General features: G+C 38.2%; 1 protein-coding gene across 2 annotated transcripts in view; it reads left to right on the top strand.

The window, feature by feature from the left end:
- The first annotated feature begins 584 nt into the window (after window positions 1-584).
- Window positions 585-24,414, top strand: part of espn (espin) — a 53,113-nt gene continuing 29,283 nt past the window's right edge. For both annotated transcript variants that reach the window (XM_053503277.1, XM_053503276.1), the window contains exons 1-7: window positions 585-1,157; window positions 7,730-7,923; window positions 16,820-17,006; window positions 17,377-17,559; window positions 19,967-20,098; window positions 20,326-20,545; window positions 22,652-22,968. In XM_053503277.1, coding sequence (XP_053359252.1) covers window positions 864-1,157; window positions 7,730-7,923; window positions 16,820-17,006; window positions 17,377-17,559; window positions 19,967-20,098; window positions 20,326-20,545; window positions 22,652-22,968 — 1,527 coding nt within the window. In that variant the 5' untranslated portion in view covers window positions 585-863. The remainder of the gene's footprint in view (window positions 1,158-7,729; window positions 7,924-16,819; window positions 17,007-17,376; window positions 17,560-19,966; window positions 20,099-20,325; window positions 20,546-22,651; window positions 22,969-24,414) is intronic.

Below are 24,414 nucleotides of genomic sequence, written 5' to 3'. Positions count from 1 at the left end.
TTAACATAATACCGCAAGGTCAGAGCGGCACGTTTAACAGCGTCACGCGCGGAAAGCAGGTTATGCTCGTCTGCCATCTAATGGTGATAAAGTGGAAAGTCAGGTTAATGGAAGCCTTAACAATATTGTTTTTCAATGCTGATATTTGTAATAATAATATTAATAATGTTATTATTATACACAGACTAAGCAAAAAACAATAAATAATAATAATAATAACAATCATAATAATAAAAGAAACTAAATTATGTATACAAAAATGTTAAAGAATGCATACACTTAAATAGATATAATTCTATAAATAATATACACTTTTACGGCAAGGATGAAACCCTAAATGGCACTAATTGGGTTAAATGAATTGAAACACGCGTTAACTAAGACGAGGTGAAAAAAGGCTCGCGCGTTTTCCTTGTGTGCACGCGCTGCCCCTTTAACGCTGAGGAGACTGGAGTGATGCAGGTAACAACCAAAGCAGCCGATCCTCCTCCCCTTCATAGATTATTTAACAAGTTGTCGAGGCAGCGAAGGGTGTCTAAAGGGACTCGAAGAAGAAAACAGCTCAAAGCTTCCAACTTATTCATCGCCACAAGTGTAGAAAGTTCTGTGAGAATAACGGGTGTCCTGGGTTTGTGCGAAAGCGCGCGACGGGCAACTTTACGCGATCCGCTCGCGTCCGGGCAAAATGGACTGGCCATGCTAGCTCGTGCGCGTCTTGACTTCTATTGATGCTACATGGCCATGTGACGTGATATCTTGCGTTTGAGTGAACAATATCGCGTATTTGCTCTTGAAATCTAAAGTCATTTTTCCGCCTGTTCAATGGTGCACGAATAGTTGTCACCCTGTCCCAAGGAGTCGTTATGACCGTGGAGACGATATTTCTCGCCGCAAGGCAAGGCGAAATAGAAACGCTTAAAGTGCAGTTAGAGGAAAAAGTGCTCAATGGCGATGTGAAGGACTCACTCGGAGCGACACCCGCGCATCACGCGGCGCGCGCTGGAAAGCTCAACTGCCTCCAGTTCCTGGTGGAAGAAGCGGGTTTACCGGCGAACAGCCTGGCTCATAACGGCGCGAGCCCCGCTCATGACGCGGCGGCCACCGGCAACCTGGCGTGTTTGCAATGGCTGCTGACTCAGGGAGGCTGTCGAGCTTCGGTGAGTGTCAGGTTTTTCCATTCAATTCAAACTCATCTTATGTTGCACAGGACACACTGCGCAGCTGCGTATGCATGGCTTGGCACATGGCACCCTCTGTCCAGATATTAAACCTCACCATGGTCGTCAAGTGGCACAGTAGTGACGGTGACGTGATGGTGAGTGGTTTAGCATAGCCAGAGGGTCTGTGATTAGAAATCACTACCCATAGTCATATCATAGTTACAGATATTAACCTGTGACACATCACTTAAGCTGAATGAGTTGAATTCCATAACACAACTCATCCATAACACAACTCATCCATAACACAACGCATCAGTCTGTAAATCTTAACTGAATGAACATCTTTTTCATCAGTGGAAAAATCACCAGTGAAATAATACAATCTGTGACTCAAATAAGTATAGATCACAATTCGGATTCTGCTCATAAAACTGTATGTATATATATATATTTGAATAATTAAAAGCTTATTTATATATTAATAATTAGGCCGCCTGGACTAACACAGCCTTCATAGCATATACTGTATGACCTGAAGTCCTGAGTCCATGTCGTAAAGAAAAAGTTCAAGTGAGGTTAGGATTAGTTTAACTGCCCAAATTCATTCAAATTGAGCTCATAAAGCAATTAATCTATGTCTAAAGTAAAGATGTCAAACAAAGTGACTAGTAAGTGTGCTCTTTGTTAAAAAAATTCAAATTTAAAATAATTTCTTTTTATAAACTTGTGTTGAGAATGATAAGTCACCCAAATAACTTAAGGCTGAATCTTTTTTTAATTAACTTTTTATCATTGGAATATTGTATCTGTATAATAACATACCTACAGCAGTATATCAGTATCAAAATGTTACAAGAAATTTAATCACTGGAAATAAAACTTACCATCTAGTCAACATATGATGCGCAGTTATGACAGCACACACCTCTGTACACCGAACGTGACGCAAACAGGGAGAGATGAAATTGGAGTCGTGAAAGGAAAGTATGGAGACCATTTGCTGATTTATTCATGATTTATTAATATATGTCATGGAAAAAGAAAACATGCCACAATGATGTAGACCTGAAAGTTTATTAAATGCTGTCTGATACTGTAGTTGTAGCGCTGAGTTATATGAAGTGACAAGGAAAAAAACTATGTTTTTATGATGATTTTAAAATCCTTTTAATAAGGTAACTACATAATGACTAATTAGTTTTTTTTCTGTTAAATGGACACATTTTCTTAAAATGTGTTTTATTTGTATCATCCCTAAGAAAATATTGCAATTTTCTCTGTCACAAATAAAAAAAACACATTATTGTTGTCCGCATTCAGGGTGGCTGATATGATAAAACAAACTTGAAGACGTTTTTATTACGCACTGATTAGCCATAACATTAAAACCCAAATCGAATTCCCCTTGTTCTGACAGGGCAGCTCTCTCCCCTTTGGGTAAGAGTCCACAGGACCTCTGGGGGTTCTTTGGGGGACCTTCTGTGGTTGGGAGCTGTGGGTTGTGATGCTGGGCTTCCATGGTTTGGCCTTGTTTGTTTAGCTCATTCCATGGATGCTCTATTGGATTGAGATCGGGGGGAATTTAGAAGCTGGATCAACAGCCTTGAACTCCTTGCCTGCTAAACTCCGTACATGATAGGCTGTAACTGAGTTTTCTGATATCTTTCATTCATGGCCAGCGTTTAGTTTTTATAGCCATTTGCGCTTCATTGGGTTTTCTGTGAGATTGGACCTGACAGACTGGCCTTTGGTCCACACAGGCACAGATGGGCAGATGGTGTCTATTATCCTTTCATCATTTAACTGGTTCATAATTGATAATCACTGTTATTCAATTCACCTGGTGATGGTGTTAGTGTTGTGGCTGACCGATTTACATGATTCGTATCAGAATTTGTAGGTAGCAGACTGCTAAAACCATTATTATATTTTTCACTTACAAACTTATGGAAAATAATCCTACAAAATAATACTGTAAACTAATATGCTACAAAATAATACTGTAAACTAATATGCTACAAAATAATACTGTTAACTAAGAAAGATTGTTTGAAATCAAGTGTTTGATGCCACTAGTATTGATAATTTTTTTTTCTCAAGTCCTTAGGGTATATATCAAGCTTTTTTTTAAAGTAATAATCATTTGCACTGTGGGAGGACATTGTATGACACTGGTCTTTGTTTACTCATACCGCATTTATTTGTATGAGTAATGTGGCCTAAATCTTTGCATGACATCAGACATAACTCAGTGATGCTGTTCCTGTACTTCTTCTGGTGCAATGCATTTCCAAGAAATTTCATAGCTTATATAGAATGTCATGGAAGCTAGTCTTTAATTAAAAAGACAGCGTTTGCTCAGGGCAATTGGAAATAAAACTTATTTGTGTGCCCGTGACTTGCAAAGTCTGTTGTTTTACAAACTGTTAGTATTACAAACTGTTAGAAAATATTTCAGTCACAAGGTTGTTAAAAAGCACAAGTTATAATTTTTTTTGTTTTAATAATATTTTTGCTTATATTCGTGTAAATTTTTCCAAAAGCTATAATTCTACCTTGCATTGTTTTGTCACAACTGATAAATTAAAATAAATCCCACCCTCTGTGTGCATGGAGTTTGCATCTACTCCCCAGGCTTGGTGGATTTCCTCCGGGTTTTCCTCCCATGCAGAATAGGTTAATTGGTGTTCCCAAATTGCGAATAAGTGTGTGAGTGTGTGTGCCCTGTGATGGATTGGCACCCTGTCCAGAGAGTACCCCCCCCCTCTCGTGCCCTAAGTCTCCTGGCATAGGCTCCAGGCCCCCTGCAACCCAAAGTACAGGATTAAGCAGTATAGATGATAAGTGAGACTGAGTGAGTAATCTGTGACATATGTACTTTCGTATAAATAATAGTGCTAGTTTAGTTTGAATTAGAAAAACGTAGCAAACTCACTATTTGATAGTAAGTTTGTAGTGAGTCATGGTAGCAATTTGGTATAAAGAAAAACAGGTTTAAGGACAAACATCGTGAAAATCTCGAGAAACGTTAAAACAGTATCAGTACATTAGTTTACAGGATCACTAGCCTCTTTCTCTGACTAATTTCAGTTTTACTTTTTAGGCGTTCCGAATTTTTGACTACCATGCCTTATCATAATACAGAAACAAGCCATATAAGGTCAGATTGGGCATAAACCAACTGCTAATATGTCTTTAGTCCCATAAGGAATTCAGAAATAGAATTAAAAAATCCCAACAGGATAACAAGGTATACAGTAGCAGACATAACCAGGTGAATCAAACGCAACAGCTAATATATACTGTATATATAAGTCTGAAAATGGTGTTTATCTTGTTTTGCAGACAAACTCTCTACAATAACAAATTTGTGCTGGCGATTATTTGTCTAGAAACACATTCTTTCATTACGTATTAAGTCTGATAGACATTGAGAGTCATGTATCAGCACCAGATAGTGTGTTAATAAAACAATATCACACAAGAGGGAGTGCTGTGATGATGAATATCAGCTCGGCTGTGATGCCGTCGTAGACCTCAAGTGTGATATTGCTTTTATACAACAGTTCCAAAAGCAGCCATTTATTATCTACAGATTATCTATTTAATTCAATTCAATTAAATTCAATTCAATTTTATTTATATAGCGCTTTTAACATTTGTCATTGTTGCAAAGCAGCTTTACACAATCAAAAGAATAATTTAAGTTTGTATGGAATGTGAATGTGTATGAATCTACATTTGGGTTTGTTTATTTGACCAGTTATTTTGCTCTGCCAACACATATTCTTTAACGGCTGGACCTAACTATACTGTATGTGACGGGTATATCTGGCGAAAGACAGTTAGTGTAATTAACAGGGGGGAAAGTTGTTTTAAATACTTACTGTTGCCCATGCTAACGACCAACAGTTAGTGTTATTAATGGTTATTAGAACACCTGTGATGCAGAGTGATGGATATAGTGAAACATCTCAGTTGTATTACGGCCTATTATCATCACTCGTGGAATGCCAGTCAGATCGCTCTGTCGGAACTAATCCTTTTATAATTTGAATAAGTTGACTCCGTTATATATAGTACAACATACTAGAACTAATTAAGAACTAATTCAAATTAAACAAAAATCTACAACAGGTTCAGATACTAACATGGCTGTCATAATTATGTAAAAATCACCTGGCTAAAATCAATTTTTTTAAGATTTTGAATGTTTGAAGATAGTTTGAATATAGTTTGAATTTTTTTAGGCAGTTTGAATATAAGAATATGTTTGATAGTATGAACGCATTGAAACAACATGGAAACATGAACTTTTTTCCTATTTTTCATAGGTATGAAAAGATGACTTTTGTGATCAAGGGCTTAATATTCCGTAGGTCATGCTGTTTATGTATATATGCTAGGATGAGATATGAAAAGTCTGCCCAGAGGTATAGTGAAAAGGAAGATTCTTAGAAAGCTCAGATATCTTTCCTTTCCTTATGTAAAGCAGCACAACAAGACATATATTGTTTTTTTTTTCCCCTCATGTGACCTTGTGCTCTGATTTGCATGCCCAGGATGGTATGAGCCATTTGCATAATGCCACTGTGGCACTGTGTTTAGCTTCTTGTATCAGTAACCTGACCTCATGCCATATTTGTAGGAATAAGAAGACGCAAAATGGAGTGTATCGGTTTTCATATCTAAATCCTACCTCAGACCACAAGTCCTATCCTTTTCCTTTAAGCTTTAATTATTTGGAATATCTGATGTGCATTTATGTGACCATTGATTTGGTTAATGCAGGATGACCTTAATGTTGACTAAGGGAAAGCTTAATAGTAAAGAAAAAATTAAATCAAGCTAAACATCTCTGCCATAACAGCTTTTTACTTAATTGTAGCTTTTTCACTTCAGATACATGTTAACAACTTAGCACAATAACCTTGTTAATCATTGTTCTAATCAGGAAGTGTTAACTCAGATGCAGAATATATTTTTAAAAGAATATCAGCTGTTTTTGATAAGGCAAGTGGTTTCTTTCCCAGTTTCCTCATACTGTACAATAAAATATCATTAGCCGTACTGTCTGCAGGAAGTTCATAGAGTGAGTATGGGGCAGTTTCATTTCTGCCTCGGTGGGCTTGTTTTTGTAGGTTCTAGTTTGACCAGCAGGTGCTTTAGAATAGACTCTTCAGATGTAACTGGGGCAGTGAGCATGACTAGGCATAATTTAGGCATTTTTTTGTCACAATTATCTTAAAGTTTTTTTTTAGTACACTAATTCCCCTACATTCGAAAATTCAAGTTACAAACTTTCGAAGATACGAACATGCAATCGTGGAAGTTAGATCCGGCGTACATTGTCACGTGCGTGCAGCATGCATCCCAGGATGTCCAGCAGAAAGTGTAAAAGCAGCGATGATGTAGATGGTACTCCTAGCAAGTGCCAAGCAATAACGATGGAGACAAAAGTGAAAATAACTGAGAGAATGAAAAAGATTGCAGACATTGCTGTTAACATGAATCCTTCCACCATGGGCACGATTCTAAATAACACTATACTGGAATATACTGTGTGTAGCCAATTTTGTTAGTATCATAGTACCAAAACAATGTTTGTTAGACTCACGAACAAATTAGACTCTACTTGTTCGTATGTAGGGGATTTACTGTGTAGATATGTCATTCATGTGGTGAAAATCTTGAGTTTTAAATTACCTAGAAGGAAAATGAAGAAGAAGAAGAAAATTTTAAAGAAAAAACATAATTGCTGTTCTGGATATGGGTTGCTCTGACCACAGTTCATAGAGACACGCAGACATATGCAATTATACACACACAAAGTGTCCAGAATAAAAATAAGGCTAGCATATGATGTAAAAGTAGAAATGGAATTATATCCAGTGACCTTTGTGTTTAAAAGGTTAGGGTGGTGTCTACCATAATGGACATGTAACCAGAGCTCAGTCTTTCATTTCCATGTTCTTTCTCCTTCTCACATTCACTATCATCAGTTATCTCTTCTGCAAGTCGGAAGCTCTAATCCATTCAATGTAACATAAACCTTATGGGATTAACAACACCACTGTGTGTTGATACATCAGGTGGCCACTAAGGTATCGCTAAAAGCGTTTACATTTGTTTGACAAAGCTACATGATATAGTATTATGAAGTTTTGCCCTCTTTGGTAGAAAAAAGCTATTACTACTTTTCTTTATATAATTCCTGCTGTATAGATGTATATCTGTCTACAATAGAGCTTGCTGGCTAACTTGTTCAAGCTACCTGACATATAGCATAAATAACAAAACAATCATGTATGGTCACTTTCAATGTGTGTATTCTTATCACCTGTTTTCTGTTTCTCTGGGTTTTTTTTTTGTTCTCCAACTTCTTAAAAACTTTAGCTAAGAATTAATTAGGGTTCAAGCAGAGCAATACCTATAGGATGAAGACCTACCAGGATGATATGACTGTTAAAATTTAAATTATATAAGTTCCATATTAATTAATTATGTGGTCATATCATATCAAGGGTTTGAATTTTTATTGTTTTTTTTCCTTGTGTGTTTTGCAGGATACAGACAATTCAGGAGCGACCGTCCTGCACCTGGCTTCACGCTTTGGCCATCATGAGGTCACAGACTGGTTACTAAAGAGTGGAGAAGGGGATCCCAGCGTTGCCATGGACACAGGCGCTGTTCCTGTTCACTACGCTGCTGCTAAAGGCGACTTGACCATGCTCAGTCTGCTGTTGGGACACAGCGCAAAGTAAGACTATTTAGGTGCACACAAGGGTGGATTAACACCCAGGCTAGACTATGCTACAGCTTAGAGAGCCTTACTGTCATCAGGGTCCATTGATTTGTATTGTATATGATAAAGAATACATATGAATCGAACTTGATTATTGGTTATGGATTCATTTTTGACAAAGCACATAAAAAAGTCTTATAAGGCCTTAATTTTCTAAAATCTGCATTACATTATCCATTTAGGATGTGGTTCATCTAAAGCTTATAATGTCACAAAGATATGAAATCTTTTGAATCATAATATGTTCTTTTTATAAGGGGCTATAGAATTAGTTTCAATACTGAATAAATAGTTACAGGTAGAAATTTGGGAGATTTGGGACGGCTGGGGAGAAATCCGGTGACTGTAACATTAGTATTAGGTAGTGTAGGTGCTCAACTACTGTATATTTAGGTTACTCATTTAACAACATAATATGCTTTGTAGAGAGTATGTTTGGTAAAGGCCTGGGTGTGGCAAGTAAAATTTAACTTTAAATTCAATCACAACTGTTAATCACAGTTTATCAATGTTTTATCAAGGGGAGCGATTACTTTTTCACATAGTATGAGGCAGGTTTGGACAGCTCTTTTCTCGCTAAATATATGAAATCATTATTTAAAAACTGCAATTTGTATTAACTTTAGTTATTATTAATATTTAATATCTGAATCATTTAAGTGTGTATGCAAAAAAAATAAAAAATCACACCACTGTATATCTGTTGTTTCAGTCCGAACATGCAGCCTGTATTAGTATCTTTTTCACAGGATCAGTAGCTTTTGACGTACTTCAAAGATAAATACTGTACAACACAAGCCTTATGTTATATTGGTCAGGGGATTCTGGTCCGGTAACCAAAGCACACAAATTCCTAAAAAAAAACAAAAAACCTTGTGACAAATCAGAATAAAGGTTAATAAGGCTAACCAATGTAGTAAATCACCAATCTAATCCCATAATTACATTTATTTTACAAATGCTGTATTTCACATAAGACATGTTGGTCATTTTATAAGTCTTATAGGTCATCTTATCAGTTTGTAATGCATTATATTTTCACTCAACTTTTGGAACATGCATTCAAACTGCAGTGTAAAATAAGCTTAGCTTTTACCCTCTTGTCTGTAACACACACACACACACACATACATATATACTGTTGCTAATCAGCTCTGTCTCCGAGGAACTCTGCCCCACAGAGATAACACTTAACACTTCTTGTTATTGTGATTCAGATCCTGCATGCACCATTGAGCGCATACATGCTTAACGACAACATCCATGCCTTGCCGTGTTTAATTTGCACTTCAAGTGCCAACCTGGTCCATATATAGATATATCATATATATATATTCTATGTGACCCATCAAACAAATTTCAAGCTCTCCAGATTGCTGACATTTTTAATGTTGCCTTGGCATGCAACAGTTGAAAACACCAGAAGGGATAAAAAACAAGACCAGGCGGTCTTCAGCTGTGGCATTTCAGTGAGTCTGCGCCTACTTTATGCTGGTGCAGTGTGATTGGCTGAGTGTAAAAGTGCATGAATGCACAGATGCTCAGGTGCTCCTAATTTCCTGCAAGTGTATAGTTTAGTCACAACTTCAGGTACACATACTTTGTACAAAACAAACCAATGGGTACAGCAAAGGACAGTGTGATGCAGGATGCTGCTCAGTTTTCGAATAGTGTTTCGTTTTGTTAATGTATATGTATGTTTGTGTTGGTGGTGGTATTTATTTAGTTCCTGATTATAAGAGCCTAAGGGGAAGAAACTGTTACACAGTCTGACCGTGTGGGTCCGAATGCTTGGATACACTTTCTTTAGATGGCAGCAAGATGAAGAGCTTGTGTGAGGCATGCGTGTGGTCATCCAAAATACAGATGGCTTTGCGGGGGGCAGCTTGTGGTGTGAATTTCTATGAAGCAGGGAAGCGAGACCCTAATTATCTTTTCAGCTGTCCTCTCTATCTGCTGCAGGATCTTGCAATTTCCAAACTAGGCAGTAATACAGCTCCTCAGGATGCTCTCGTTAATCCCTCTGTAGAATGTGGTGAGGATAGGAGGTGGAATAAGATCCTGCCTTAGCCTTCATGGAAATTAAAGATGCTGCTGGGCTTTTTTGTTATGGAGCTGGTGATGAGGGACCAGGTGAGGTTCTCCAGAAATTCAATACCATGGAACTGAGGAGCCATGGTATGTTCATGGAAAGTGGTAGATTTTATGGCGCAGGAAAAATTTTGTCCAAGTTTATTATCCAGTTGGAGAGGGAAGAGTTGAGGTCCAGCAGCTCAGGTTTCCAACCAGGTGCTGAAGAATGATTGCGTTGAATGTTGTGAAATGATGTTCATGAACAGTATTTGAACGTACATATCTTTTAGGTCCAGTTGGGAGAGAGCCAGAGGGCAGGTGGTGGTGAAGTTCTGTTGATATGTGAACTGCAGGGGTCCGGTCAGGGGGCAGCAGGGTCTTGATATGCCTCACGTAAAGCCTCTTGAAACACTTTAGGCAGGACACTGAAGACTTCTTGCACAGTATATACCGATCAGCCATAACATTTAAGTGCTAAAAGGTAATCTTATGCTGTCCTCATCAAGGAATGAACTGGAATGCTAGTGGCAGATCCTTTGGGTGCTGTGAGTTGTGGGACGGGACGTCCATGGAAGCTCAGTTTAATCAACAAGCTTCTTTGCCTCCTAAACCTTTTACACTGCAGGCTATGATGCATAAGGTGTCCTAACACCTTTCTACCATGGCCAGAGATTGGACGTTGGTCCCTGCAGGCATAGCGCAGCCTTGGGTGCCCATGATCCTGTCACCTCAGTACTGGATTACTGGTATATTATTGATGTTATCTAGTTCACTTGGTGGTGTTGTTAGTGTTGTGGCTGATTATTGATTATTGTTCAGACTAGTGTCCATTTATTTAAGCAGCACAGAAAATAACCACAAAATACTGGATTAATTCAAAAATTAGATTTTTTTTAATAATATGAGAAACACCATATATTTCTCAGGTTTTCACTTTTCATCTTTAATTATTAAAATTTTATTATACCCAGTGACATTTCACAATTTTTTAAGGATGTATATTTCAGTTTTAGTTTTACTGTAGTTGCCGAACAATCATTATTCCTGAATAATTTACTCTAAAATAAATAACTGAACAATAAACCCAAAATCAAGAGGAGTTTGATTAAAGGCTTACATGTAGGTTGGATATGCATGCAGCACATGGGTAACTTTTTGGCCTAGTCTGGACTGCACTAAAGTTGCATTCAGTCTAGGGGTTCCTTTTCTTCATCTTGAGGTGGACAGATGCAATGCTCATGAAAGTTTAATAAGAAAGAAAGCTGTGCTAGTGCTCAGTTTTGCAGTCTAATTCAGCAGTGTGCTTCCATCACCATGGTGACCCCTGGCCTAATGAAGTAAACAAATACTGTTGAATAGAGGTCCGCTTTCTGCCGGACCTGCCTTGTGTTGATAGGGTTGTTTTTGAAGACAGGCGATAACACCCCCATGGCAGAATGTGTTCCCGTGTTGAAATATGGCAGTTTTGGGATCAGTGCCATATGCTAAGAATGACCCTCATTAGCGTTATAGTGCTCATATTGGCTTGGTCTTAATAGAATAACCATAGAGATACAACACAACTGCCTTGGGCCCCTTTATGATGAGTTGATACCACAGAGAGTCTTTTGTAAAATTTGGTTGAATCATTAATTTTTTGTAGAATTGTAAAAAATAGCAAGCTACATCAAATAGGTAATGATACTAGACTTACTACTGCTGCTATAATCATGAAGTCTTTCTTGAGCTCATCCCAGGACTTCTAAAATAGTTATTAAGACAAAAGTGAAATGTATTTTTTTATTGACATGCTCAATTTCTTTTTAAATATTGACAAACAACCAATAGTCACCATGAATTCCCTGATTCTTTAAAACCTGCTGTATCCGGCTAGGCATAGAGTCAAAAAGATGTCTGCAGTACTCTGGGGTCACTCGCTCAATCCATGCCTGCTTGAGTGCTTCCTGAAGATCATGTACAAAAATTTGCCACAGAAGTTCATGATTCACTTGAGAATTTCAGAGTTTTAGCCAATTTTGTGGAGAGGTGGACACTCCTTCTTCAGAAAGTAAAAGTCCTGCATCATATTAGATCCATCCATTGACTAAATCAGCTGATTCTAATTAGCACAATTCTTCAGGCTAGAACTAATTAGTGACATCAACTGTTTTGTGCACAGGGAGAACTATAATACATGGCCTGCTGTCTCAATACTTTTGGCCATCACTGTATTCAAAATATGTTGCACTTGATAAAACACAGTTTAACAACTGGAACCAACACCAGCAGAAGACATGGCACCCCAAATTATCAGCAACTGCAGAAACTTTACACTCAAAGTCAAGCTAATTAGATTCTGTCCCATTCCACACTTTCTTCAGACTCAGATTTTCTAGTTCAGAACCTTATTTATAGAACAAGATTTAAGCTAAGATTAAATGTAGGCTACAGCAGACAATCAATGAATTTCATGCTTGTTAGTCAGTTCATTAGCAGTAACTCTCTACACGGCATGTTAAACCTCAGGTCGCCTCAGTGAGAAAAGCCATCAGTATCTCTTCTCTAATATCCAATATGTCTGTGCAGTTCTTTTTCCCCTTTAGCCCAGGTAAGACGTTCCTGACTATAGCTCTCGTTCAAGTGTGGCTTGACTCTAGGAATGCAACAGTTGTAGCCCATTTCCTAAAGACCTCTGTGCATTAAGACTTTTGATGCATTGCCTCCATCCTCACTTTACTACTTATGAAGCTCACCCAAGTCCTTGAATCAGCTTTTCTTGACAATCCTTCAATTTCAATAGCACAATTTTTATAGCGCTTTTAACAATGGTCATTGTCTCAAAGCAGCTTCACAAAAAATTAAAGAATTTTTTATTTATTAATTTTTTTAGAAAAGAAAAGAAAATATTTGGAAGTGTGTATGTGTGAGAAAAATGTGTCTAGATAATAATTAGATTAATGAATGATGAATGAAATGTCTCTGATGAGCAAGCCAAGGGTGACGGCGACAGTGGCAAGGAAAAACTCCCTGAGATGGCAATAGAAAGAAACCCTGAGAGGAACCAGACTCAACAGGGAACCCATCCTCATCTGGGTGATAACAGATAGAAATAACATCATGTGTGTTGTGCAGGTGAAAGTTCAATATAACAGAAGTTGTGTAGATTAACATGAAGTCCAGTTCAGCACAGGGAGTCAGTAGGTGCAGAGGGCAGATGGGGTCTGGGTCACTGGAAGCACAGAAGCAGCATGTGTAGCTCCAACCATCATAAAGCAGAATCCAGCTGGAGCTGGTCCTTCTCTGGATGCTTCAGGAACCTCGCAGGGTTGGCCTTTGTCTACTAAAGCTGGCACAATCTCCAGATGCCTCGGGATGGGTAGAAAAATACAGAACAGATGGAGAGAATTGGCGTAGTTGCCATTCAGGATAGGTGTACTGGAGTATGAGGTTATGGGATGAGTTACGCGTATGCCAGATTAAAGAGATGCGTCTTGAGTCTACTTTTGAATTGGGAAACCGTGTCTGCTCCCCAAACACTGTCTGGAAGGCTATTCCAAAATTTTGGAGCCAAATATGAAAGTGCCCTGCCCCCTTTTGTAGATTTTAAAATTCTGGGAATTACCAGAAGTTCGCAGTTTTGTGATCTTAAGGAGCGTGGTGGATTATAGCGTATCAGAAGACTGGTTAGGTATGTGGGAGCTAAACCATTTAAAGCCTTGTATGTAAGTAGTACTATTTTGTAATTAATTCTAAATTGAACAGGTAGCCAGTGCAGAGATGATAATATAGGTGTTGTATGATCATATTTTCTGGATCTAGTGAGAACCCTGGCGGCTGCATTTTGGACTAACTGTAGCTTGTTTATTGAGGATGCAGGACAACCACCTAATAATGCATTACAATAGTCCAGTCTGGAGGTCATGAATGCATGAACTAGCTTTTCTGCATCAGATACGGATAGGATACTCCTAAGTTTGGCAATATTTCTACGATGGAAAAAGGCTGTTTTTGTGATATTGAAAATATGATTTTCAAAAGACAAGTTACTGTCTAATATTACGCCCAGTTCAATCCTTCTTCTTGACAATCCGTCATCACTGTTGCTTTTGCACCTTTTTTTTCCACTCTTTTCCTTTCCAGTCAACTTTTCATGCATATGCTTTGATACAGTCCTCTGCAAACAGCCAGCTTTTTCTTAATGATGACTTTCTGTGTCTTACCCTCCTTGTAGAGGGTGTTGATGGCTGTCTTCTGAACAAATGTTAAGTCAACAGTCTTTTGCATGTGCTGTAAACTGTTATAAAAATTAAGACCTAAAAAAAGGTTAGAAATATTTCACATTATGTGGGGTGAATTTAGAATATTGTATATATTGTATTTTATATTGAATTACAGAGGGTGCGGGGGTGGCATTTATGATATTTAAAGTTTAAAGATGTGTCCCCCATGTAAAACTGAGACATTCTCTTACTTGTTTAGCGAACAGCAGATAAACAGAAGGCTAAATGGCTCAATGTCACAATGGTCGAATTACAAATGCAAAGTATTGCACTGTTGATGTGTGATTTATCAGAAAGTCTAAATTGTCCCATCGTATTTCCTCGCTATCTGTTCTGAACAGCAGACATGCTGGCTGTTATCAACTGGTTTTCAGGCCAGCTGTTTAATGGTGTGGAATGTGTCCTTCGTAGGATATCGGTGTCCTTTTGTGAAACAGATAAAGGGCTCGGAGACAGATGTAGATAAAGCACTTGGACAGCGTGACAGCGATTTATGAGAGCGCATCAGATTGGGCTGTTGTCCCCTTGTATCTTGTTGTCACAGGCTATGGACAATCTTTTGTGGCCGTTTACTGATAATGCTAATGGAATCTACATAACACAAGACACATGGACATAAAATTTGCCAGAGACATAACACTCTACATGGCAGTGGGTAGTTATGCAACCAGTTAGTGCAGATTAAAGGCTTTAGCTGGGCTTAGCAAGTATTATTTTTTTTCAAAGAGGAAGGCCATGCTTAAGAAACACATAAAAAAATTAGACTAACAAATTAAATTAGTAAAATATAATCAATATTTTCTGTTTCTGTATATTTTTATTTTAGTTTTTTCTTAACCTATAATTAAGTTCGTCTATAGCTAGCAGGGTTATGTTTAATGGCCTTGCTTAAAGAAAGATAATTGGATAGTTCTGTTAAGTTGTTTGGTTTGTTTTTTTCCTTTCTTATTTGTATATTTGTGTTTAAACATTTCAAAATGAGGACTAACCTTGTCATTTATGTCTAACAATGAACAAAAGCAAGCTAATACTTTCTACTGCTAAGTTTGTTTATTGCTAACCTTGATAGCAATTCTGTCCATTGTAAACGTGTGTGAAATGATTGTCTTTTGCCAGATTTTTTTTAGGTCAACATCTTATGAATAAAAAAAGGTTTAGGCTAAGATTAAATGTTATCTTAGTTGTTAAAACAGCTTAGCATGTTTGTGAACATGGTGTAGGCTACAATAGACAAACAATGAATTTCAAGCTTGTAGGTCAGTTTCGTTTGTATCAACGTTAGCATGTTGAACCTCAGGTCGCATCAGCGAGAAAATCCATCAGTGCCTCTCCACTGATATCTAATATGTCCGTGCAATGAACATGAGTGTGACACTTTTCTTAGGCGAGGGTGTTTGTTCTTAGAACAAAAGGTCAAGTGAGGTTTAGTTTTTTTTATGTTTTTGTATGTTCTTATGTTATAAAAATTTTTTTAGACTTGGTAACATCAGGAAATGCAGAAATAGTTAAATTATTAAATTATTATATTGTGTCTGCATTGTTCCTGTGTGTGTGTGTGTGTGTGTGGTGTGGCAGAGTGATTCTGAGCTTATTCTGCTTTCTCTCCTCACCCAGTACACAGGTGACTGAGCCTGCTAGGTTACACTCATTAATCTTTCACCCGTCTGACCACTTCCTAATGACAGAGCCCCTGAATAAGCCCTCTTCCTTTAGTCTGAAATATTCAGTGCCTCTTTGTTTTCATTTAGATCCAGTGTGATATATATGGGAACTTTTTTTTTTACTTGTTTATTGATCGGCAATATCTTGTCAACAAGTTTGATGGCCAATAATTAACCTTTCATCTTTAATTACAGGATGTAATTATATCCTTAAGTGTGTGTGGAAAAGAGAGAGTATGAAAGAAAAAGTGAGGCTTTTCTGATGTGAAAAGGGACTCTGGTCTCAAAGGGTTTACAGTTCTGCTGCACTTCTCCTCCTCCTCCCTCCTTGACCCTTTCCATCACTTAGCCCGGCATAAAGCCGAAACCGATGGAGCAACACTAATCCTCTTAGGGAACTCATTGCTAACTTTGTCAGACGGTCTTTAAATAAAACCCTCCTTATGGGATTTAGACAGAAGGCTCTCACTCATATTTTAAACTCGTGATGTGACAGAAACCTGATACTTTTTTTCTTAGTATTTCACAATGATGTTTTGCAGTGGACAGATAGATACTGCTCAAAAACACTCGGGTTTGACTTTAACACAAATCATATGAGTATGTATGCTTCAAGTGAAACCAGGACAAAGTGTTTTTAAGCAGCATAGTTCCAGGAATTAAGATAAAAATAAAATAAAATAAAACCTTTTTTAGATTTCAGTTTCAATATTTAGCAATCAAGTTTATTCCTGTTTCTGAAAGAAATCATGCAATCCTTCATCTTTTTATTCATCCAGTTGCCCATGTGTAATTCAGGTTATTCATTTTATGAGCCAAAAAGCAATTTCTGTTTTCCGAATACATTTTTTGTTACAGCGTTGTCAACGTCCAAACCAAGAATGGTGCCACACCTCTGTATCTTGCATGTCAGGAAGGCCATCTAGAGGCTGTCCAGTACCTGGTGAAAGAGTGTGGAGCAGAGCCAACCATTAGAGCCAATGATGGAATGACGCCTCTCCATGCTGCTGCCCAGATGGGACATAACACTGTCATTGTTTGGCTGGTGAGTGGTGATGTATGAATTTGCATTTACATATACGTATATGAAACATTTGCATAAGTACAATGTACTTCCTTTCACCATTCAGTGTCACGTTTGACCAAGGAGGTGAAAAATTGCCAGTCATTTTAAGGTTCTTTACACCTTTGTGAGATAGTTTTATATATATATATATATATATATATATATATATATATATAATGTCCTGCAGATGACAAAGTAATTCTACACTTACTAATGGAAGTATCTGTAGTAGTCTGTAATTATTCTTTTGGCAAAAGGGAACTTCACTGTCTCATAGTTGAATTTATACACTTCACTTAACATTCTTGGAACCACTGTGATTATCTGCCAGTGTTTCGGGTCTCTGCAGATGGACTTTACTAACATCAGCCTGTCTGACCGGGACAACAACGGTGCCACTGCCATGCACTTTTCCGCCAGCCGAGGCCATGCCAAGGTTCTCAGCTGGCTTCTTCTTCACGGTGGTGAAATCATGACAGACAACTGGGGTGGGACGCCACTCCATGATGCAGCTGAGAATGGAGAGCTGGAGGTGGGTGATGCAGGGGGCAGGGGGCAGGGGTAGCTAAATGTTGGACTACTGATCTACTGCTGGGTTTTAAACCCCATCACGACCAAGCTACCACCTTTGGGCCCTTGAGCAAGGCCCTCAACCCTCAAATGCTTATAATGTATAAAGAAATATATGTAAGTCATTCTAGATAAGGGTGCCTACCAAATGCCATAAATGAAAATGTGGTGCACAAAATTACACGCAACCTATGGCTAGATGCCTATAATGATTTAAAATGTCAATATATGATTAATGACTAATCATGATTGCTGTAGATGCATCGGAAGTCATGTGGCTAATTAAATGGAATATGGGCTTGGTACGAAGAAGGGAACACAGCTGCTGCTTAATCCAAATGCAAAGTGGAAACACAGTATTTGCATGACTCGCAGACTGAAGCGTAAGCGATCTGACAGAGCAGAATTTGCCATTAAAGGGAATGTGTGTAGCTTTCCCGCCCATGTAGAAAATTTCACAACCTGTACAAAGGGTCATTTGAGTTCTAAAACTACTACTGTACAGTGTAATTCTCAAAGTTCCCTTGTGTGGAAGGTGAAACAGACTAAATAAGACAGGACACTAGTAACTTTATCCCTACAAAGGAGTCTAGAACAGACTGGCACTCTTTCTGTCACCCTGAGTTTGAGCGCAGGACAGCTGTCGTCATGAATGCGCTCTTTCAACACGGTGAGGCGCATTTCACCTCAGCCATTGGTTTAACAGCTCTCAGCTCTTTTTCATAGACTAACATATGGCAGGGAATAACACTCTTGTTACTGTTGATATTATGTGTTTAGTAAAATCGCTGTGTTAAGTGTGTTGTGCCATGGTTAAATAGTTTTTAGCAACGAGGCCATCAGCAGGAAACGGTGACTGACTGTTCATAATTTATTGGACATGTTAAAATGTGTGTGTGTGTGTCTGAGAAAAAGAGGAAGGGAGAGGGGGTGGGATGGGGCTGGACACGAATAAGTGGTGCAGGGAGACAAGTTCCATTGTGAATAAGATAATATTGTTTTAGATAAATAAAACACTAATCAGCCATAACATTATGACCACACTGCTAATGGACATTGAGTAAATCTGTCAAAACAGTCCTGATCTGTCGAGGCACGGACTCCACTAGACCTGACCACTACAGACCAGAAACATTCCACAAGTGCTGCAGTTTTGGGGTTGCTTTAACCAAGTGATGAGAATCTGGCCCTTGTCAAAATCACTCAAATCCAACACATCATTTTTAGGGACAAAATGTTCGCTTGCTACCTAATATATCTTACCCACTTCCGGGTGCCATTGCAACGAGATGATGTTACTGCACTTCACCTGCCAGGGGTCTTATTGCATGTATCTGATTGGCATATACGAAATATAATATAATAAAAAATTAATCAATTCAGTTTTTTACCCAGAGTGAGCTGTATGATTATATATTCACAATGACAAATGAAAATTATGTCACAATACACTTTTGAGATATCATTATTGTGAGAATTTTATGACACTAGTTGACTCATTGGTTCCTCACGGTAATAATAGTCACAAATTGGAACAGTAGTACAAATGTTCTGAATGTTTTCGGTACTGTACTTTTAAATGTTTAATAACTTTTTGTAAGGTGATAACCACTCACTCATCATCTATACAGGATATCTCAGTATCTCAGGGAACTTAGGGCATGAGGCGGGGTACACCCTGAACAAGGTGGCAATCCATTGTAGGGCACACATACACACACTCACACTCATTCACACACTACGAGCAATTTGGAAATGCCAATTAGCCTAATCTGCATGTCTTTGTACTGTGGGAGGAAACCCAGAGGAGTGCCCAGAGGAAACCCACCAACCCACAAGGTGACAGTGATAACCACTAACTAACAGAGGATATTTTGACTTTCAACAATATTTTTATTGATTTGTAAGCAGAAATATAACATAGAAAAATGATAAAGTAGTGTGCATTTCAGGTATATCGGATTCACAGGACGTATCATGAAGCTAAGGCACAACTCCAACTCCAAGCCTGCCTATACACCAGGCATATTTAAAGAAAATAAAGAGTTGGTTTTTTTTAAAGAAAAAATTAATTCTATAAATAGATGTAAACAAGCCAATCCCATTAAAGGGAAAAGTAAACTATAAATTTAGCTTGAGACTTTGAAAAAGGAAGCACCCCCACACCTGGTGAAATTTCAAGCCTGAATTACAGACTGAGTAATGAATCTTTTCAGGGAACAAACAGAACACAATACTGTACTCCTGAGCCACTGGGCATGGGTGGGTAAGGTGGCATCCTAAAAGAGAGGAAATTTAGAGTTTGTTAAAGGTTGCTAATTATTTTGGAGATGATTGCTTTACTGTTTTTTTCTTTTCTGTCCCTACAGTGCTGTCAGATTCTGGTAGTAAATGGAGTGGATCTTGGAATCCGGGACCAGGACGGCTTTACCGCAGCAGACCTGGCTGATTATAACGGACATGAGCAGTGTGCCAAGTATCTCCGTACAGTCGAAAACATGGTGAGAAACTTTTATGATAACCATTACAAATGATCATATTGATTTTAACATAGGTAACATCCAATCATTCTTTAATATCAGATTTCCTAACAGCACTAAATCAGCAGATGGCGGATTTTAAAGGAGCGATTTGGGGATAAGCTTTAGTATAAATAAAGCAAATGGTTCATCATGAAAAATATATACAGCTATAATTTAGCATTTATTTAATTTTGACTCTCTTCCAGAGTGTGGAGCACCGTGTCTTGTCTCGGGATCCTTCAGCAGATCTGGAGTATAAGCAACCTGACTCAGGCCACTCATCTCCAAATGCCACTTTAAACACGGCGGCCCGTTTCGACATGGGCTCTCCTTCCAGCTCACTGTCCAACTACGACTCGTCCAACTCGTCCAGTCAGTCCAACACTGGGGAGAAAAAGAGCGGCTCTGCACCATTACGAGTAGCAGGTAAGGGGAACGAAATTCTTTTTTCATTTACACATCAAACTGGATCATACGCTCTCACGCACACTGTCATGCGCTCTTATACATAGTACACAAATTATGACACACTTCATCATACTTTCTCACTCAACTTTGCATATTCTGTCACGTACACAGTACAGTACTAAACCTCCTACATGCTCCATCATGCTCTCTCACCCACACATCACTTCACTGGAATACTCTAGCATACATAATAACAAACTCCATACACAGAATTTCATCTTTTCTTATACGATAGTAAGTCGAAAATGATCTGCACTCTGGTTATATTCTCTCCTCAGTCGCTGCTGTGAACATCAATTCTTTTGAAACTGCGGTGCAAGCAGTTACATGGATGCCTTACTTGTGATTTGCACGAAAGAAGTGCAGCATACAGTGTTTAGTTTTTTTGTGGTACACCTGGTGCAGAAAGTACTAACAGAAGAGCATAAACAGGAGCGTTTAGATGGAAGGGAAAAGTTTCTTAAAGAGAACTTACTGGTGAGGGACAAGAGGTTAAAAAGTCAATCATTAGCTGAAAAATTTATGCTTACAGTTTTCAGGGATTCTCAAGGGTCAATGTTGGAACATTTTCAAGACAAAGGTTTAGTTAGGCCTGAAGCCTTACTTTTCACGAATCACCACTGATGAAGAAGTGAGGACAGCGGCGTGTTTGTGGCTGGCAGCCATAAGGAGGGAATAAAGGGCCAGGGGTAGCTCAGTGGTTAAGGCATTGGACTATGGTTCGGAAGATCCCAGGTTCAAACCCCACAACCACCAAGTTACCACTGTTGGGCCCTTGAGCAAGGCCCTTAACCCTCAACTGCTCAAATGTATAATGAGATAAAAATGTAAGTCGCTCTGGATAAGAGCGTCTGCCTAAATGTAAATGTATTAAAAAAAGTTTGTTGAGAGATGGACAAACGGATATGTATATGTCTTTTCTAAACGTTAATTCAGATCAATTCTACAGCCGGAGTGCGGATTATTTTTGACTCACTCTCGTACACTCCCTGACCTCACATACTCTCACTTACTGCCATACACACAAGGAAAGCTTGAGGGCACTCTATCGTACTTATAGTATTAAACTCTGTCATCCCCACTACCAGATCTCTTACACACTCTATTATACACGTACACACATGCTGTGTGACCTCTTATCCATTCTGTCATACTGTTTCTCGCTTTTTCTTTCTCTCTGTTTCACTTCTGCACACTCACATCTCAGGTGTCAAAAATGCAAACATGTAAGGTTACCTTTGCAAGCGATAAAATGGTGAAGCTGTTTATAGGAATTCTCAGATTTTTGATGATTGTTCAATAAAAATTATTATGCAATGTTCATACGAGTTTAAAACATCTTGTATAATCACAAGGATTAAGTCCAAATGAGACATTTAGTACACACAAAGCTCTTTTGCCTTGTACGGCTTAATAAATTGTATAATGATGAACAATTATGAGTTTTCTAATCTTCCAAAGACTTTAATAAGCCCAGGGTTGCTGCATTCCCCCCTTCTTTTTGTTTTTTTAACAAAACCATATTCTTCCCAGTAACCCATCAACTACAGGCCTCACACATCCATGGTTGCTTACACACACACACATACAAATATGTATGTGTATGTGTGTGTGCAGTTTTCTTAACAAAGCTGGGTACAGAAATGCTCACTGAGCTTAAAGACAGTGGATACAAATGTTCCCATGGTTCTTTGAGGCCGGCCACGTGTTTAGAGGCAAACCAGTGGTGCCCTCAAGTGGAAAGACAGAGATTTGCATCTTTTTCTTTGATGTTTTTTTTTTTTTTGCTGCGTAAGACAAGGCATTCAATGTTCTGTATACACCTACACAGCCACATGCGGAGCCGTGTCCTTTTTTTTGTTTTCCGGCTTCAGTTTCAGTGCACAAGGATGGAAGTAAATACATGACCAGTTTTACTTTTCAGTAATTTCAGATCAGATTGTACTTTCACTTGTAACTGAATTTGAACCTGCTTAGATATTTTGCATAAATGGACAGTGAATAAACAGTTTAAAGGTCAACTTTCCTACATCGAATGAATGCTAAATGTTTGTTTTGTCAAAGGGGGCCCTGAATCAGCCATCACTGACATGCAGACCTATATGGACATGCTGAACCCTGACCTCAGTGTTGGGGACCAGAACAAGAGGGGGCCATCGCAACCTGCTCCCCCTCCTCCACCGCCTCCTCCGCCTCCTCCTCCTCCAACTTTTCCTCCACCTCCTCCACCGCCTCCACTTAGCGTTCCGAATAACTCCCCTTCTCGACCGCCACCTCCGCCTACTTACCCTGCACCAAATCTTCCCGAGGAGGAGTCTGCTGAATTTCTGAAGGTGAAGAGCAAATTGCGTCACGTGGACAATAACCCAGTAAACAAAGAGGTACGTTGCATCCTTTATCTAATTGAAAAATAATAGTCAAGGAGCATTACAATTTTTTATTTTATTTTAAGAGATAACATTTTCAGTAAATGTGTTAAAACTAATGATTTAGAATAAGAATACAGATCTTTTAAAATTTGCATAAGAAATTATAGTTTATGATTTATTACATGACCTCAAGACTAAACTATTTTCAAAAAACAAACAAACTTTGTAATCAATTTGATTTTAAATAAAATTATTGTTTCTCGAAAGCCTATTTATTAATAAAATGATTCTAATATTCCATAGAAAAATACACCGTAGACTGTTATGTGTTAAATTGTTATTGTTGTTGCAGTTAACAATGAAATATTAAAATCCCCTTGTAAATGTTATTTTTATTGTTTAAACAGTACTTAAGGTTCTTAAATGTGTACACATCCTGCAGTATCAAGGCAGTAAAGTTAAATTGTTTGGTGCACCTTCTGCAGGAGCATCATTATGAATTAATCTATTATTCCGCAGAGCAGAGCACCCTGAAACAAAACCCCGTTCCTTTCTCAAAAGACCACAAGAGCTTAATGCGGTTGCTCTGTAATAAGTGAACCATTACAGAAAATTAAGAATGCCTTTAAGTGTCTGGCCTCAGTGACCTAAATGGAAAATATACTAATCAGATGTCAGCTTATTAGGGTTATAAACCTTCTTCACATACAATGCTCTATGGAATGACAAGGTTTTGAAAGGAAGATAAGAGGTTATACTTAACCTAATGAACAGTGGATAGTGGAATCAACAGGATATTATGGCACAGAGTAATCCGTTTATCTCAATGGCTTGAATGATGTGTTGTTTCTTATACACTTATCAAATGCAGCTCATTTGAACCCCTAAGGATTGGTACCTGTGTTACTGAAACCTTGCTAAATTTAAAGCAGCTTGTCAGTCCATTACACACAGCTTAATTATATACTGCAAGGGCCTCACGGGGCATCATATCAAGCATGAACAAATACTGTAACTAGAGGACAGCATCGTGCTGAGAAGCAGGTGGGTATCATTGATGTGCAAGTGTTCATTAAGTGCTAAACAGTAATAGGGTGAGTGTTTAAGTTTAATAGTTTGGACTCTATCCTTAGCTTTGAGTCCATACTAGAAAGAGTAAATAATGATCTAGATCTAATATATAAATTAAATTGTTGACTAATAAAGAAACGAATTCAAAAGTCATTCAGTCATTCCCTATATCTGACACGTTCGTGTAGTTATTTTCCCCATCACCATGCTAGCATCATTTTTGCACCAGACCGTAGATTTATTATATAACCTTAGAAATGTTGATGAATATAATTTCCTCCAGTAGTCAGCTTATTCATTAAAAAATCTGAATTCCCATCAAATGTATCCCAGCTGTAGGACACACCTTTGGCACATCCTCGAGTTTAAACGTGTAATTACTGTACA

The sequence above is a fragment of the Clarias gariepinus genome, chromosome 9 (assembly GCF_024256425.1).
Source record: "Clarias gariepinus isolate MV-2021 ecotype Netherlands chromosome 9, CGAR_prim_01v2, whole genome shotgun sequence".
In the NCBI taxonomy this organism is placed as follows: domain Eukaryota; kingdom Metazoa; phylum Chordata; class Actinopteri; order Siluriformes; family Clariidae; genus Clarias; species Clarias gariepinus.
Note: the sequence above shows the minus strand (reverse complement) of the source record. Positions and strands in the feature narration are given on the sequence as shown.